Source organism: Fistularia commersonii, chromosome 25, assembly GCF_037954325.1.
Source record: "Fistularia commersonii isolate RoL2024-O1a breed Wild chromosome 25, RoL_Fcom_v1.0, whole genome shotgun sequence".
NCBI lineage: Eukaryota > Metazoa > Chordata > Actinopteri > Syngnathiformes > Fistulariidae > Fistularia > Fistularia commersonii.
This window is the reverse complement of record NC_141308.1, coordinates 14,199,843-14,217,337: the sequence shown is the minus strand read 5'-3', so window position 1 is coordinate 14,217,337 and position 17,495 is coordinate 14,199,843. Positions and strand designations below refer to the sequence as shown.

The 17,495-nt window shown below is 50.3% G+C and overlaps 2 protein-coding genes and 1 long non-coding RNA gene across 5 annotated transcripts; 2 read left to right on the top strand and 1 right to left on the bottom strand.

Annotated features, from left to right (window-relative positions):
• The first annotated feature begins 128 nt into the window (after positions 1-128).
• Positions 129-7,556, top strand: tmem71 (transmembrane protein 71). Its single transcript, XM_086172238.1, has 9 exons — positions 129-797; positions 1,798-1,863; positions 2,820-3,072; positions 3,223-3,566; positions 5,134-5,343; positions 5,417-5,483; positions 5,557-5,618; positions 5,863-5,912; positions 6,004-7,556. The coding sequence occupies exons 2-9, from the start codon at positions 1,833-1,835 to the stop codon at positions 6,025-6,027; spliced, it is 1,041 nt and encodes a 346-aa protein (XP_086028364.1). The 5' UTR covers positions 129-797; positions 1,798-1,832; the 3' UTR covers positions 6,028-7,556.
• Positions 6,224-8,199, bottom strand: LOC147219434 (uncharacterized). Its single transcript, XR_015108691.1, has 2 exons — positions 7,850-8,199; positions 6,224-7,588 (listed from the first exon to the last, which is right to left on the bottom strand). It is a non-coding gene; the product is annotated as an uncharacterized LOC147219434 (long non-coding RNA).
• A 214-nt stretch (positions 8,200-8,413) lies between these two features.
• On the top strand, positions 8,414-17,249 carry LOC147219433 (uncharacterized). 3 transcript variants are annotated; one of them, XM_086172225.1, is made up of 5 exons: positions 8,414-8,780; positions 9,389-9,477; positions 9,557-9,878; positions 9,969-10,713; positions 15,209-17,249. In XM_086172225.1, exons 1-5 carry the CDS (start codon positions 8,519-8,521, stop codon positions 15,465-15,467), a joined length of 1,677 nt encoding a protein of 558 aa, XP_086028351.1. In that variant the 5' UTR covers positions 8,414-8,518; the 3' UTR covers positions 15,468-17,249. The 3 variants fall into 3 exon arrangements, with proteins under 3 accessions (XP_086028351.1, XP_086028350.1, XP_086028349.1); XM_086172224.1 differs by lacking the exon at positions 15,209-17,249 and having other exon boundaries at positions 9,557-9,644; positions 9,969-11,626; XM_086172223.1 differs by lacking the exons at positions 8,414-8,780; positions 9,389-9,477; positions 9,557-9,878; positions 9,969-10,713 and adding exons at positions 13,301-13,650; positions 13,739-13,817 and having other exon boundaries at positions 14,557-17,249.
• The last annotated feature ends 246 nt before the right edge of the window (positions 17,250-17,495 follow it).

Here is a 17,495-nt window from a genome sequence, read left to right as displayed (position 1 = left end):
AGTCCTTTTCCTTCATCGGAGGAAAAGATTGTCCTTCGAATCCGCTTCTCCTCTCGATAAAGACGTGCAGAACTCACAGAATCTGTGTGAGTACAAGTGAGATTATTAAATGGAAAATAGATTCTTCATTATTCCAGTCAGCGGCCAAACGTCTCGGGATGTTTTGGTTCGGTTCGCTCTGCGCCTGCGCAGTGCTGCCCGCCCGCACCGGAAGCCGCCCGCCCGCACCGGAAGCCGCCCGTCAAAATAAGAGGCGCGGCGAACCTGAGCGTTTTTATGATTGACGGAAAAAAAACTCAACCTTGCTTTTCTGCCCTCCGACATTACTGTTGTTTCTCAAGTTCCAGGTTGGTCTTCTGGGTTTTTATGGTTTTTAAGCCATGGGGATAAAAATCCTGTTCTATGCTGATTCCCTTCTGTTGAGTTTTTACTCTTTCAAACATTTCTTTCCATTTTCAAGCTCACGTACTGTCGAAAAATTAATTTTCTGACCGAAGTCGACCGGATAGTGGATCCGAGATTTCACTATTTGGATCATTTGAAATAAAAACAATTTTACTCTGAAGGCACAGACCGGAAGTTCCCGTGCTGCCTGACTTAACTTGACGGCTTCCGGTTGTGATGGGCGAGTCTCCGCTCCTCGATCTTCACTTTCGGATTGTTTGTTTTGCTTTTCCCACGCAGAGAAAATAAAAAAAACGGGGTTAAATAAAAAGCCGCACCTGCGGAAACACACCGGAAAGACGTTTAACGGCGGGAGTCCACTTTTCCTTCACTTCCGGCGGACACACAGGCGGGTGAGTTTGGCACTCTTTGTCCGCGTTTTACGGAAAACCGACGAAAAAGGAAAAAAAGAATGAGAAAACTTTCGAACCCGTTTATTTCAGATAATATCAATGCTGTTGTGTGAAACGTGACATATAACCGGTTTATTATTATATTATTATTCGAATTATTATTTCTAGTTGTCCGTGTTCCGGTCCAGGCGGAGGCTCTTGAACGCACCTCCAAAGAAAAGACTCGAGGGGAAGAAAAGGGACGGAAAACATTTCAAGAGTTCCTAAAAATAACCGCGTCCTATTAATAATCCGCTGACTCAGAGATAAAACCCGACAGTCGTCACTTTGTCCTCTGGATGATGGAAAGGGACGTTTATCTCTGAGAGAAATGTACTTTAAAAATAAAAATGATCCCCTATCAGTATTGATATGAAGTTCAGCTGCATGACTATTATTTTCCTTCATATTGATTTATTTCTTATCTTGTGTTTCCCTTCACTCGACCGCCTTTGTGTTTGACGAATGAATAATTAGCAAAAAAATAAAATAACGGCCGGCTCGTCAAGCTGCCGGGGCCGCCGGAAGTGGCAGCTTCTGTGTTTCCGGTGACGCGTTTTCCTCCAGCATCAGCAGCAGCGGCTGTTCCAGCCGCAAAGCATGGCGGGAAGAGGAGGAGGAGGAGGAGGAGGAGAAGAAGAGGAGGGGGACCAGAAGGGGGACCAGATGGTCGATGGATGGCATGGCTTTGCTTTTGTCCAGGAAATAAAAAATACTTCTTCTAAAATATGAGAAATTATAAATTGAAGTGATTTGAGGTCAGAACCTGTGAAGGAGAGGAGCTGGAGAACAGAGATGGAGTCCTCTTCCTCCTCCTCCTCCTCCTCCTCCTCCTCCTCCTCCTCCTCCTCCTCCTCCTCCTCCTCCTCCTTCCTCTTCTTCTTCTTCTTCTCCGATGGGATGGAGGACGACCTCCTCTTCACCTGATCACACCTGACCTTTGACCTTCTCTTGCTTTCAGGGCTTCAACGCCTAAAAGGTTCCTCCTGCAAGGACATGAAGTTCTTCTTCTCCGGAGCTGTGACAAGTACAAACACACAAACACACACACACACACACACACACACACACACACACACACACATCCCAATACACACACTAAGACAGAGACTCATACACACACACTGAAAACACACAATGTAATTCACCCTAAAAAACACACACACACAATAATGCACATACTGTACATGCCCCCAAACACACACACTGATGGACACGCATACACACAACAATAAACACACATTCACACACCGTAAAAAAACACACACACACTAATAAACACACATAGACTATAATGCATGTGCACACACTCACAGACACGTAAATTTACATACACACAAAAAACACAAACTAAGACTAACACACTCATTCTAATGCACACACTCATCCAAACACACACACACACACGCACACGTCTAAACACACATACAGACTAATATACATTCACACACCCAAGCAGACACACTAATGCACACATGGATTCACACACATACACAAAACAAACACTCACAATCCCACACACACACACACACACACCAAAAAATACATACTGATACACGCCCGAAGACACACACAATCACACACACCAATAAACACACATACACACTAATGCATGTGCACACACTCAGACACATAAATACATATACACACAAAAACACACACACACACACACACACGCACACGTCTAAACACACATACACACTAATATACATTCACACACCCAAGCAGACACACTAATGCACACATAGATTCACACACATACACAAAACAAACACTCACAATCCCACACACACACCAAAAAAATACATACTAATACACGCCCGAAGACACACACACACACACACAAACACATACACTAATAAACACACCTACATGCTAATGCATGTACACACACCTAATACTCATACACACACAAACAGGCACCTAATTCACTGTAATACACACTCTTATGGCGTGTGTGTGTGTGTGTGTGTGTGTCTCCAGGCTCCCCGGTGAAGCGTCGGCTGCGGTCCGGCGCCCCCCCCGGCCCCGACGTGTCCCTGCTGTCCCCGGACTCGTCATACGTGTGCCTGCCGGCGGCGGCGGGCGGCGCCGCCTGCTGCTGCCGGCGCTCGCCGCGCCTGCTGACCAACGGCTACTACCATGTGAGCGAGGAGAGCTTCTGCCGGGACCAGGAGGGGAACGTCTCCCTGACGCCCTGCACCACCAACGTGTCCTACAAGGAGAACCCGGTCCGGTGAGACGCCGCCCGCCGCTCGGTTTTATCTCGAAACCGGACTTTGACGTGCGTTACCGTGGAGACGACCCCGGACGCCCGCCGTCCGGTGGAGATTAAGAACGGAGCGCGAGGTTGTCGAGATGTTTAAGCTCCGCCTCTTCCTGTCAGCGTGTTCCGGCGGCGGCGGCGTCCGCGAGCGTCCCTGGCGGCCCTGCTGAGCGAGGTGACCGAGACCTGCCAGTCCTGGTTCGACCAGCGAGTCCTCAGGGGCGTGTTCGGGAGGAGCCAGGACCGGGACCGGGACCTGGACCAGGACCAGGACCAGGACCTGGCCTGGAACCTGGATCAAGACCGGACCTGGGACCAGGACCGGGAATGGGATCAAACACAGGATCAGGACTGGGGCCGGACCCGGGACCGGGACCAGGACCGGGACCAGGACCAGGACTGGGACCAGGAGGCGGAGCGCAGCCTGACCAGACTGGACCATGAAGCCTGCGGCTTCGTTTACGGTTCGTCCAAGAGATATTGATTCATTGATACCGATTCACCAATTCTTTTGAACCGATTCACCGAAAATTGATGGAAAAGGATTCGTTCACAAGGATTCCTTTATTGATTCTGTAATATTGATTCATTATTGATTCGTTGACAGTGAATCATTCATGTATTGTATTGAGAGTGACTCATTGAGTCGTAGGTACGATCTTATTGATTCATTGTAAATGACTCATTGATTAATTGGTGGTAACTCATTGATTCATGGATATTGACTCATTGATTTATGGATATTGATTCATTATTGATTCGTTGCCTATGAATAATTATGTATTGTATTGAGAACGGGTATGAACTTATTGATTCATTGAAAATGACTCATCTATTCAATGATACCGACTCATTGATTGAACGATAATGACTTAGTAATTCACTGAAATTGACGCATTGATTCATTTATAGTGACTCTTCGATTCATGGATATTGATTAACGGATACTGTCTTATTGATTTATTGATATTGACTCATTGATTCATGGATATTGATTTAATGATATTGACTCACTGATTCATGGATACTAACTTATTGATTTATTGATATTGACTCATTGATTCACGGATATTGACGTATTGATTTATTGATATTGACTCATTGATTCATGGATATTGATTTATTGATTCATGGATATTGACTTATTGATTTAATGATACTGACTCATTGATTCATGGATATTGACTTATTGATTTAATGACATTGACTCATTGATTCATGGATATTGATTTATTGATTTATTGATATTGACTCATTGATTCATGGATATTGATTTATTGATATTGACTCATTGATTCATGGATATTGACTCACTGATTCATGGATATTGACTTATTGATTTAATGATATTGACTCATTGATTCACGGATACTAACCTATTGATTTCTTGATATTGACTCATTGATTCATGGATATTGATTTCTTGATATTGACTCATTGATTCATGGATATTGATTTATTGATATTGACTCATTGATTCATGGATATTGATTTATTGATTCATGGATATTGACTTATTGATTTAATGACATTGACTCATTGATTCATGGATATTGACTTATTGATTTAATGATATTGACTCATTGATTCATGGATATTGACTTATTGATTTAATGACATTGACTCATTGATTCATGGATATTGATTTATTGATTTATTGATATTGACTCATTGATTCATGGATATTGATTTATTGATATTGACTCATTGATTCATGGATATTGACTCATTGATTCATTGATATTGACTTATTGATTTAATGATATTGACTCATTGATTCACGGATACTAACCTATTGATTTCTTGATATTGACTCATTGATTCATGGATACTGATTTATTGATATTGACTCATTGATTCATGGATATTTATTGACTGAATAGTTCAGTCAGCAGAAAGAACGGTTCCCATAGTTTTGTGTCTTCGTTCCTTCTGAAGGCCGTACTTCAGTATTGATCCAGACGTGTATTGAATCATTGATTTCCAGCCGCCGGTCAAATTGAGACGTGCGATTGACCCTTTGCCCTTCAGACCCCGCCGAGGCTCCGCCCCCTCTGGACAAGTTGTCCCGGCTCCTGGAGGCCGAGGCTTCGCCGGCTCCCAAGGTGCTCATCCAGGAGGACATTTGCTCCGAGATCTGTCAATCAAAGCAGAGCTTCCTCCGATCGCCGCCCGGCCTTTCCGAAGTCCCGCCCCCTCTGCTCTTCTGCCACGGCGTCCCGCCGCCACCTCGCCGTCCAGGTGGGTCTCCTCACCTCCTCGCCTTCTTCACCCTGGCGTCAGGCTTCACTCTCACGTCCCGCTGGTGTTCCAGGGCCGGCGCCGCAGACCGTCCTCCTTCTGCTCCTCTTCACCTTCGTCCTCAGCGCTCTGTTCTCCAGGTGAGACGCTCGCCGCCCGTCTGACCTTCCAGACCTTCCGAGACCTTCTGGTCACATGTCCTCCCGCCCTCAGGTGTCTCCCGTGGAGCCTGGCCGCCGCCGCCTCCGTTCTCCTCCTGCTCCCGGCCTCCATGGGTGAGCGCCGGATCCACGTTCTCCGTTTCCTTCGGAACGCGGATCTTCGTCGGAGAACGCAGCAGTTCGTCCGAGAGCGCGGATGTTTATTGGAGAACGTAGATGTTTATTGTTGGTAGATGTTCAGAGGAGAATGTGGGTCGTCGTTGAGACGGAGATGTTCTGTTTAGCTCGCGATCCAGTTCCGGTCGTAGTTCTGTCCTTGTTGGGCGTTGAGTAAGATCTACTTCCTGTTTCCTGTCAGTGCTGAGCAGGTGGGGTCCGCCGGGCCAATGGAGGAAGGCCAAGACCGAGGTGAGTCTCAAGCCCCGCCCCCTCGCTGCGGAGAACCTCGGAGAACCTCGGAGAACCTCGGAGGAACCTCACACGCTTCTGTGTTTTCCAGGACATCACGTCACGCAACGAGTGAGCGAAGCGGCAGGCGTGGAGGCGGGGCTTCCACCGCCGGCGTGGAGGCGGAGCCTGAGGGACCAGACAGCCGGAGGATTTCGTACCTCACACCGTTGATTAGCGCCCGTACGTCGTGCTTAGCGGCTAGCATGCTAAGCTGCTAGCTCGACACCACACTCACAGATGCCTCTCGGGGAAGAACGCTAATGTTTTTAGGGTTCGTCGCCAAAGTAAAACCCCGACTTTTTAGCCCAGAAGACCGACGGGTTCCACCTTGATTTTCCACACAATCTGGAAGTTCTTGTTTTTTTTATTTTCATTTCATCCAAAAGGAAACGTCGGCGTTGAACCTCGGCTAGATTGATTCGTGATTTGTTCAAAGCGCGTGAACAAACAATCAAAGTGACGCTCCCGGAGGTTCTGACAGTGAAATCATGGATCTTCACGCTCAGCCGGGGGAACCTGGAGGTTCTCCAACCTGGAGGTTCTCCAACCTGGTGGGGAACCTCGGAACCCACCAGAACCAGGAGTCTCGGCGAGCTTCCATCCTCGATTTCATGACGATGCCAACGTAGCTGATTCGACCCTGCAGCCGCTGTTAGCGCTTGCTAGTTAGCGTTAGCCGCCATCAGAACCACCCTAAGCAAACCTGCGGCAGAGGATGTTTTGAATTTCGTCCTTAGAAACCTCGGAAATCATTCCTTGTATTTGATTCTGGGCTCTGGGTTCCAGAAGGAATCGGCAAACACCCAGCAGGACCCACCCCTGGTGCAAGAAGCACAAGAAGTACAAGAAGCACTTGATTAAAACCTAGCTCGGAGTCCTGTAGCCTTCACAGCGCCCCCTTGTGGCCACAAAGGTGAAGCGCGGCCTCGGAGGTTCACGGTCCGACGTTTCTTTGCTGGGTTTCTCAGCGATCATCAGCCGGCAGCTCAACACGCTTATTCAAACATTTATAAAGATGTAATAGCAGGTTTATACTTGGGTCATAGTACTTTTATACAGTTTAAAATCAGAGTTATAAATGTGTAACAGTATTTTATTAAGTCTACTAGCAGCTTTCTAACACCACGTATATTCTTTTGCACGTCTGTTTAACGGCACTGTTTTAGTTTAGAACGCTCGGGAGGATAAAGGGAGTGTTTCAGCCGAGTTTAAGACACTTTATTTTCCCTCCTGGGAGCCGGTCCGGTGGGGTCAAAGGTCACGTCGATCCTGTGACAATGCGTGGACGGATCAGACCTGAAGGTCCAGCGGACGCATGCGGGAAAATATCTAGCCTGAAAAAGACGGGAAAACGTCCGGTTTTCTGAGGGCTTTAATGTTAAAATATCCCTTTGAAGTTTGGGGATCAAAGGGACCTCAAAGCAGTGGATTCGGACATCAAAGAGGCAAACTCCGATCGGCTGATCAATGGATCGATTCTTCTATTGACGTGAAAGAGCAACTTATATTTATGAAGAACGTTTGGAGACGCGGTCATTGATCAACATGTAATAAGTTGACCTGCAGATTCCAAGCTTGCAATTAAACGAGATTTGATGGAAATAATGACGTGGTTGTTTGTGGTTTGGCTTCTGCTGGAAAAAAAAGAAAATAAAACATTTAAAAGAAGAGTTATTTAAATTCATCTGCAGCTTCATTTATGATCTCGATGTTCAGGTTGGTTCATTTTACCTTTGTTTTCATTTGTGACCATCTTTGATATTGTTATTGTCACCTTCATTACTATTTTATCATAATGAATTTCAGTATTGTTATTTTTATGATTATTATTACCATTATCTTCATTATTATTGTTATTATCTTATCAACTTCACTGTTATTTTTATGTTTTTTACCATCATCATGATTTCTTCCACTCTTTGGGAGCGACCAGGATGGAGAGGATCAGGAAGGAGTCCATCAGAGGGACGACACATGCTAGATGTTCTGGAGAGAAGGTCAGAGATGGTTGGGTCGTGGACAGAGGAGGGAGAGGGAAGATACTGGTGGACGGATGCTGGAACTGGAGGTCTAGAAGAAGACCAGACAGAAGATGGATGGATATGAAGGTAGTTGGTGTGAGAGAGGAGGAACCAGAGAACAGGGTGAGATGGAGAAGGTGGATTCACTGTGGAGACCCTGAAGGGAGAAGACCAAAGGAGAAGAAGATAAACATTAAGATTTGTGACTCCCTGCGATCATAAAATCATAATTGATTAAAATGATGGAACAATAACATCATTATCAGGTTCCTCTTTGAAACGTCAGTGAAAGCAGCGGTTGTTCGGCCTGTTGTTGCAGAAGCTCCGGGATCTTCTCGCTCTTTCTGCCCCCCCCCCTCCGCTTCCGGTTCTAACGTGCACGGTGCGCGTGTCCCGGCGGGGGGCTTTTATTGTGAAGGCTCGCGAGCGGAAGTGACCGTGCACAGCGCACGAGGAGGCCCGCCGTGCAACAACAACAACACCGCCGCCGCCGCCGCCGCCGTCCGTCCGTCCTCCTCCGTCCGCTTCCGGCCTCCCGCCGCCATGACGGCGTTCCCGGCGTTCCGCTCGCAGCTGGCGGCCATCATGGACGCGCTGAGCCGCGCGGCGGTGGCGGAGATCAGCGGGCTGCTGGAGCAGAGCACCGCCGCGCTGCGGCTGCAGCTTTCCCGCAGCCGCAGCGAGAACGACGCGCTGCGCCGGAAGCTCAGGCTCATCGAGACCGTGGTGGCGCCCGGCGTGCCCGGCGTGCCCGGGGGCCCCGGTGGCCCCGGTGGCCCGCCGCCGCTCGGGGGCCCCGCCGACGGTGAGTCCCGGTTCGGTTGCCGGTGGCAACGGGGAGGCCCCCCACGCCGGCGGAGGCGCTCCGTTGCGAACTCCGTTGGGAAAAGGCGTGATTTAACGAGTCGGGGAAGGTGGACGCCGGTGGGAGGCGGGGAGGAAACCGGTCGCCGGTGTCGGAAAAATACTCCCGACCGGTTCCTTAACGGGATGAAGATCCGGGAGGAGAGAAGGTCCGGACGGGCGAGGGGGGGGTCACCTGACACGGGACGGGGGCGAAGGGTTCCCCTCATACAGAACTCCGCTCGGAAATCTCTTGATTTAAGGATCGGCGCAGTGAGCCGTGACAACGCGCCTTCCCTTTCCGTCCAGTTTTATCTTGTAAACTTTTATCAGCCGAACGCAGCGGGCTGAAGTCTAACGACGGACGCGGGTGTTTCCCGCGCCGATCATCCCCCACAGGAAATATTATTCGGCGGTTCTCGCTCTCCTCCCGGCAGCGGTTTTGTAGAGTCATCCCTTCTGGTCGCCATGGTGACAGAAAAGCCAATAAATAGGATCGAAACAAATGGCTGTTAAAAACGAGTCGCTCGGATTGAAAGCGGTGCGATGAAGGCGTCCTCTTCTGCTCAGGTGGAGTCTCTGCCAGGAGGTCCAAGGGTCCCGGGGGCCGGAGGAGACGGCCGGCGCCGGAGCCGGAGGAGCTTCACGCCGGCCTGAAGGTCAGCGGGGGCTTTGGACTGCGGGAGGAGGTCTCAGAGAGACGGGACGAGTCCTGACGCCATGTTTGTCCTCCCGCAGGAGGCCGCGGCCTACGAGCCCCACGACCACGACCTGGTTCTGGTCAAGGAGGAGGTCCACGCGGGGAAGACGGACGACGGCGACCACGGTGAGAAGATCCCAGAGGAACGGAGGAGCGCCGGGCGGCGCAGGAAGGAGGTCCTCGCTCGAACCCTCGCCTCGGCGCGGAGCTCCATGGTCTCCATCACGTGCCGGGGGTTCGGCGGAGATCCTGCGCCGCCCGGATGTGTGGATGAGAGGGTGAACGGTGGCGGCGGGGGGGCTGGAGGTCCAGGATGGACCCTGGTGACATCATCTGACATGGTGGAGGGTGCAGTTCCAGGTCCCTGCATGCGATGATGTCACAGGGCGTCCACCAATGAGGACGCAGGTCTGCAGACGGTCACACAGGTGTGTGTGTGTGTGTGTGCAGGGACGGAGGTGCTTCCGGAGGAGGACAGCGACGAAGGCCCGTCGGGGTTGATGATGGTCGCCTCTTCTTGGGAGTGTGATGGCGGCGGTGGCGTGGTGGAGGGGGCGGAGCTCCGGGAGTCCCGCAGCCCCTCGGGGTCGCCCGGTCCGACGGGAGGCGGCGGCGCGGACGGCGTGTTCGATCTGGCCTCGGAGTCGGACTGCGAGGCCTCGGCGGCGGACAGCAAGCCCTTCGTCCTCGGAGCGGGAAGCCCCGCCTCCTCCTGCGACCTTCACAGAGGCGGGTCTCTGTTAGGCCCCGCCCCCTTCGACCCGGACCCGGACCCGTGCCCGTCGTGGGCGGGGCCCGGGCTGTCGGGGCTGCTGCCCCCGTCCAGGCCGCCGTTCCTGGAGGACAAGGCGTCCGACCCTGGCGGCGGCGGCGGCGGCTTCCCGCTGGCCCTGGGCCTGGGCCTGGCCCGCCTGGAGCAGCTGGACCCCGGGCGCCGCGCACGCCGCTTCGTCTGCAGCTACTGCGGGAAGTGCTTCACGTCGGCGCGCAGCCTTGAGACGCACGTGCGCGTGCACACCGGCGAGCGGCCGTACAGCTGCGCCCAGTGCGGCAAGCGCTTCACGCAGGCGGGCCACCTGAAGACGCACCAGAGCGTGCACACCGGCGAGCGGCCCTTCGCCTGCCAGCACTGCGGGAAGAGGTTCGCCGGCAAGCAGAACCTGAGGATCCACCTGCACAAGCACCACCCGCCCGAGCACGCCGCCGCCGCCGCACCGCACTGACACGCAGGAAGTGACTCAAATCGAGCGCCGGTTGTCTGGCGTTCAGGTGTGGTCCTTATCTGGACGTCTCAGAACCTGCTGATGGAGCTCGCCTGGACGTGGCCCTCAGGGACCTGCGGCGCCGCCTGGCGGGCGGGCGGGCGGGCGGGTCACGTCCCCGCAGCTCCCAGATCTTCACTGGATTTAACGGCGCCGTTGTTTGCAGTTGTTGGCGAGGCGGCGCTCGGGACCCGACCTCCTCGCCGGAACCCGTGTTCGGCTGTGAAAGAGTTTCTCGGCGATATTGAAGCGCTTGCTTGACTTCCGCTCCTCCCTGGTCCTGCTTCCTGTCCGCAAACAAGTCCTCCGTTCTGAGCAGCGCCGCCACTAGAGGGCGCCGCGTAGACAGGAAGTGGGATTTGGACGGAGAAGACGACCCGGAGGAATCCTCCGGCGTCTCCGGAGGCCTCGGCATCCTCGTCGCTGCATTTACACCGAGGCGCCTGTTGCCATGGTGACGTACAGGAGAAGTCAATGCGGAGGAAGCGGTCAGCCAATCAGAGGATTGGCTTCCTGTCGCCGGGCAGAAGATGGTGCAGCCCGGCCGCTGACCTTTGGCGGGCCCGCTGCAGGAACGCACGCCGTCTCGCTGGAGGAGAAGCTCGAGAACCCGGAGGAGCGTGGAAACCTGGAGGAAGCTCTCCGCTGCACGGAGGAGGCGACCTGAAGCAAAGACCCGCCGTGAAACAGAACCTTCCGGTTCCGCTGGGGTTCTGCGTCGCCCGTCCGGTTCCTTCGTTCCCGCGGACGCTGTGATCGACAGCCGACCTGCTGTTGATGTTACTTCAGTCTGTCTCACACACAACTCTGATTCACTCAATAAAGTATATTATTATTATCATACAATCATATTTGTGCTGCTTTGTCAATAATAATAATAATAATAATAACAATAGACGTGCTGCATGAATGAAGGAATGGCACCTGACCTCAATAAATACATTATAAACAGAATTATTTGGAGCGGCGGGACACGTTTCTTATTTCATTTTATGCGCGGGCCAACTAGGTATCATTAAATTGAACAAAATGAAAATTGCAATTTAAATAGTTACATTTTTTTGCCATTTTACATGAATGATCGTATGAATGTACCGACATTATCTTGTACGTCATCATCCAGACAAAATGAAACACAAGGAGAAAACGAGTTTCTAAATTTAATAGCGATTGAAACTATTCAAAGAAAATAGTTTGGAGGGGCGGATAAAAAAGCAAAACAGGCCGGATGTGGTTCTGTATCTACCAGGTCTGGTAGATACAGATAGATATTGATGTAAAACTTGTATATATATAACGTTTGCCTCGGTAAATATACAACATGTCTTTATATTAGCACATTTGCAAAACTAGAGACAATAAAACCCTGGACCTGCTGTATGTCAATTTCTTTTTTTTTTGATGTGAATATTCAAATCTTTGTACTTTTTAAGGCCTTAAAACACTTTATAGCCTTGACTTTGACACTTTATGGTTTTATTTGTATTTCTTATTCTCCCACCTTCCTACTATTATTTATTATTGCTATGTTTTACTTGAAACTCTGGCACAACAATTACCTTCGGGATAAATAAAGTTGTACTTATTCTTATTCTTATATGGATACGTGTGTGTGTGTGTGTGTGCGTGTGTGTGTGTATATATTTATAACTGGTATGTAAGCAAGTTTTCCTCATCACAAATCCATGTAAATATATATATATATATATACTGGTATGTATACAAGTTTTCCTCAATAAATACACAAAACATTCCGCATATACATAAATATTGCAGCGAGTCACGAATGTCGGGGTTTATATTGATGCTTGTTTTCTGTGTGTTTTCGGGGGTCGCCGAGAATTTTGTGGGTGTGTTTTGGGGTGCAAGGACTTCTGGTTCTTATGAAACGGACGCTTTACCGTCAGCCAGGTGTTTTCCCTAAACTAAAAAAATATCTCTAAGCACATCAAGTTTTCCTCAATAAATACACAAAATATACCTCATATATTTAAATATTGCAGTGAGTCACGAATGTCGGGGTTTAAGTTGACGCTTGTTTCCTGTGTTTTCCCTAAAACTAAAACGCTACGATATATATAACATCTCTGAGCACATCAAGTTTTCCTCAGTAAATACGGAAAATATATGAAAGTTTCATTTTTATCATTACATTATGGAAAATAATGAACTTTAATTTTTTGCATGTGTATGTTTGTGTATTCAGAATGCGTGTGAGTAGCTGTTGTTGGTCGCAGACACAAAAACCCGCAACACAACTCACTGTTGCGACTCCAGTCCAGGTCCAAACAAACCCCCGGAAGTCCTTGCACCCCAAAACCACACCCAGAAAACTCCCCGCGACCCCCAAAACACACAGCAAACATCTTTTCTCCACGCGTGTGCGGGAGAACCAGGCTTTTCCTTTTTATTCCCTTCATCCGTGCAGAAGATTTACTAGAATAGAAAGAAAGAGGAAATAAAGCGTCCGTTTCCTTCGGCGCTCTTTTACTGTGAAGGCCGGAAGTGGGCATCGGACCGGAAGTGGCGGCTCCATTGTGCGCGTCCAGCTCCGGAGCCCGCGGTTCGCGCAGCCCGTCCACGCGTGTCCTCGGTGCGGTGCGTTGCGGTGCGTTGCGGTGCGGATGTCTGCGCTGGCGGGCGCGGCGCTCCGGGAGCAGCTGTCCGCCGTCATGGCGGCGCTGACGCAGGCGGCGGTGGCGGAGGTCTGCCGGCTGGTGGAGCAGGGAGCCGCCGCGCTGCAGGCCGAGCTGGGCCGCAGCCGCCGGGAGAACACACACCTCAAGGAGAAGCTCCGGCTCATCGAGTCCATCGTCATCCGGGACGCGGCGGCGGCGGCGGCGGCGGCGGCCGCGGCGGACAGACCTGAGGTGACCGGGCTGCAAGACCTCCGGACCCGCTCCGGGTTCTACTCAGGCTCCTCAGACTCCCGCTGATCTGTCTGCCGCTTCTCCGCAGCTTCCAGACGTGGTTCTCATCAAAGATGAAGACTCGGACTGCGAGGGGACCTTCCAGGGAGCTGGAGGAGGACCAGGAGGTGAGCTCCAGGGTGGGGGACCAGGAGGTGGACCAGGAGGTGAGGTCCAGGGTGGGGGACCAGAAGGTGGACCAGGAGGTGAGGTCCATGGTGGGGGACCAGAAGGTGGACCAGGAGGTGAGGCCCATGGTGGGGGACCAGGAGGTGGACCAGGAGTTGAGGTCCAGGGAGGTGGAGGAGGAGCTGAGGTCCAGGGTGGGGGACCAGGAGGTGAGGTCCAGGGAGGAGGACCAGGAGGTGAGGTCCAGGGTGGGGGACCAGGAAGTGAGGTCCAGGGAGGAGGACCAGGAGGTGAGGTCCAGGAGCTGGTGAGAACATGAGGTTCAGGGAGAGATGAGGAACCGTGGCCTTCACGGCTAGAACCTGAGAGCAGAGCAGGTTCTACAAGGAGGAACCTGTTTGACAGACAGCTATCAGAAGGTTGTGACCGAGGAGAGGCTGAGGTTCTCCGGGTTCTCCACCTTCAGTCCACAAACAGTCAGTGTGTCCAGGGAAGACTCTTAGCGTGTCCGTCTGCGGGAAGGTCAGATGATTGACAGGTGGCCCGGCCGGGTTAAGCCCCGCCCCTCGGCCCAGCACCAGCTGTGATTGGCTGCGGACCACCTTCACGTCGTCCTGCCGGGACGTGTTTCCGTCCACGTGTGGAGTCTGGATGCTCTCCTGACTTCTGCTTGACTGTTGGTGCTTTTGTGGGCTTCAAGCAGGGGGAGTCTGAAACCTTCTGGTCTGTCCTGTTCAGGGGAGGCGGCGGCGGCGGCGGCGGCGGCGGCTGGAGAGGACGCCTCGTCTCCTGCAGCCCCTCAGGTGACGAAGAGGCCGTGGCCCGGGGAGGAGGAGGAGGAGGAGGAGGAGGAGGTGCAGGTCCTCCAGGCCAAAGCCAAGGTGGTGTACACACTGGACTCTCCTCGCAGCGAGCCGGGCTGCTCCGCCCACATCGACCACGTGGACGCCGGCGAGGCGGGCTGTTGCTATGGCGCCCAGCTGGACGCGGGCGTCCACCTGATGCACCAGGACTGCACGCCGCTCCCCTCCATGTGCGGCAGGCCGCCGCCGCCGCCGGCTTACTTCGGCGGCGGCGGCCTGCCGGAGACCCAGTGCTCCACCAGCAGCGGCGAGCTGGACCTCAACCCGGCGTGGAGCAAGATGACCAAGACCAGCGCGCCGTTCCTGCCGTTTCAGCAGAGCGAAGACGTGGTGGACGGCGACGCCTTCGGGCTGAAGGTGGTCAGCGTGTCGGGCGCCACGCCGTCAGACTGCCAGCTGTCCGAGGGCAGCAACTCCGCCTTCGAGTACGAGGACGGCGACGGCGTGAGCTTGATGTTCAGGGACCAGGCGGGGGCGGCCATGACGACGGCGGCGGCGCCGCGGGGCTGCAACGCCGCGGGGAAGAGCCGACGCTTCGTGTGCGGCGTCTGCAACAAGACCTACGCCACCTCGCAGAACCTGGACGTGCACATGCGCATCCACACGGGCGAGCGTCCCTTCAGCTGCAGCCAGTGCGGCAAGAAGTTCACGCAGTCGGCGCACCTGAAGTCCCACCTGATCATCCACTCCGGCGAGCGGCCGTACGCCTGCGCCGTCTGCTCCCGCACCTTCATCGTCAAGTACAGCCTGAAACTGCACATGAAGAAGTGTCACCCGGACGCCTGACAGAAACCCCCCCGTGGGACGTGGGACGCGTCGCCATGGGAACGGAGGACTGTTTAGCTCAGGAGCGAGTGACCAAATTGCAGAGGTTTTGATGAATTACTCTCACAGGCTAAATTTAACCAGTGCTCTTTTGCAGCTCCCGCTTTTGACAATGACATATTTTTACGCTTTGTTTCAAGATGTGTCACTGGTCCTGTCGATTGTCTTTTTTCTTTTTGTTGTTGTTGTTGTGTGGTGTGAACTGTTTTCTTTCTTTCCCATCAGATCTTTGGCCCTCAGGTTTGTGTGAAATTTCTGATACAAAAACCCGTGATTAGTTTCACAGTAATTGAAAATAATCATAATCACTTCTTCTTTCTGTAAACATGTTGTTTTCTTATGAGACAATGAGCGTTTTCTTTGATTTAAAAATGATTTTAGAAAAAGTAAAGCAGAGGTTGAGTTAAAAACTACAAACACCGAGGCGGAAGTTCCCCGTCAGCTCTGCATGTTTAAATAAAGTTTTCTGAGAAAATGATATATGTACACAATTTCTCGCCACACGGTAAAATCATATGGAACAGTAGATATGTACTGCATGGCAACAAATCTCTTATTTTACAAGGAATGGTTTGAGAAAGGTATATGGTCAATAATTGACTTGATAGATGACAATGGCACTATTCTAGACCATAAACAATTCTGTACTAAACACAGATTTAACCCTCCCATATTAGATTTCATAAAGTTACGAAACGCACTGCCTTGACAATTTGTATTCCTGACCAAAAATATAATGACACACTGAACCGTACAACCACAGTTACCCCGACTATCACTCCAGGGAATCTCAATTCTGGACAGAAAGTGCTGCAACTGCTTTATTAGGAAATGTTTCACAGGAAACTTATTCCCTGGACGTCCAAACAAAAATAATATTTGAAATAAATTTGATAAGGAATCGATTGCCACGCTGCGAACTATGTATCTGACTCTACCCATACCCCCCGAGGCAAAAGAGACCCACTTCTAAATTATGAATGACATCTACCAATCTAAGGAATTATTGAGGGTACGCTTAAATTTTGAAGATAATATTTGTACATTTTGTGAAGACAACATTGAAACCACTGACCATATATTTTTCTCATAAGAAAAAGTACAGGGCTTTTGGGCTAAAACTCAAAAATGGGTTAAAAACAAATTTCCATTGTCACCAGTTTCCTTCTTAAGAGATGATATAACATTTGGTTTAATTTTAAGCAACATAACAGATGAACTCTGTGTCAATGTTATTTTAGGCCTGGCCAAGTTCTTCATTCACAAAAACAGAATGCAAAAATGTTCTCCCAATTTTAAGTTCTTTATAAACAATTTCGAATTATATAAAAATTCCTTAAAACTTGTGGAAAAATCCAAAAACCAAAAAATATACAGTTTGATGCCTGAGATTCCTTGTGAACCGCCAAGTCAAATACACATTATATTCTCCTTGCACTTTATTATTGTTTTTATTTGATTTTATTTTTTCTAATTATTTATTTATCTGTTTTCCTTTATTTTCTTTTTCTTCTAGCATTAAACATTTCTCACAAACCTTTAACACTGTTAACTTGTACGCTTAAGTGATCACACACAGAACCAATGTCCTCATGTCCTTTGCTTCTTCATCCCCTGTTGATTTATTGACATTAGATTCTACCTTGCCATGCTTGTTTGTATATATGTTTATCTGTTTATACTATTTATGTTTAATTAAAAGATAAAATGACAAATAAATAAAAACAAAATAAAGCTTTCTCAGTTCCGGTGTGTTCTTGCTAACTTCCTGTCCACTTTCTCGGGTTTTCGTCTGTTCGTTTCATTACATTTTCCCGGCTTTATTATTATTATTTTTTTGTCAACAACTATCTTCCACGTCGGGTCTTGCCTTATAACTCTGTAGTTTATAGGATTTTCTTTAAAATAATCATTTTTAATCGTGATATCGTCGTAAATTATCTCAAACCTCGACGGTCCTCCTAGCTGCTAGGTAACTAGCTTGCTAAC

Excerpts from the sequence above, each read along its gene's own strand:
- tmem71 (XM_086172238.1), top strand. The coding sequence starts at position 1,833 with ATGAAGTTCTTCTTCTCCGGAGCTGTGACAA. Across the intron at positions 3,567-5,133 it reads AGCCTGCGGCTTCGTTTACG|ACCCCGCCGAGGCTCCGCCC; the intron begins GTTCGTCCAAGA and ends TTTGCCCTTCAG. Across the intron at positions 5,619-5,862 it reads CCTGCTCCCGGCCTCCATGG|TGCTGAGCAGGTGGGGTCCG; the intron begins GTGAGCGCCGGA and ends GTTTCCTGTCAG.
- LOC147219433 (XM_086172225.1), top strand. The coding sequence starts at position 8,519 with ATGACGGCGTTCCCGGCGTTCCGCTCGCAGCTGGCGGCCATCATGGAC. Across the intron at positions 8,781-9,388 it reads GCTCGGGGGCCCCGCCGACG|GTGGAGTCTCTGCCAGGAGG; the intron begins GTGAGTCCCGGT and ends TCTTCTGCTCAG. Across the intron at positions 10,714-15,208 it reads CACAAGCACCACCCGCCCGA|CCGACGCTTCGTGTGCGGCG; the intron begins GCACGCCGCCGC and ends CGCGGGGAAGAG.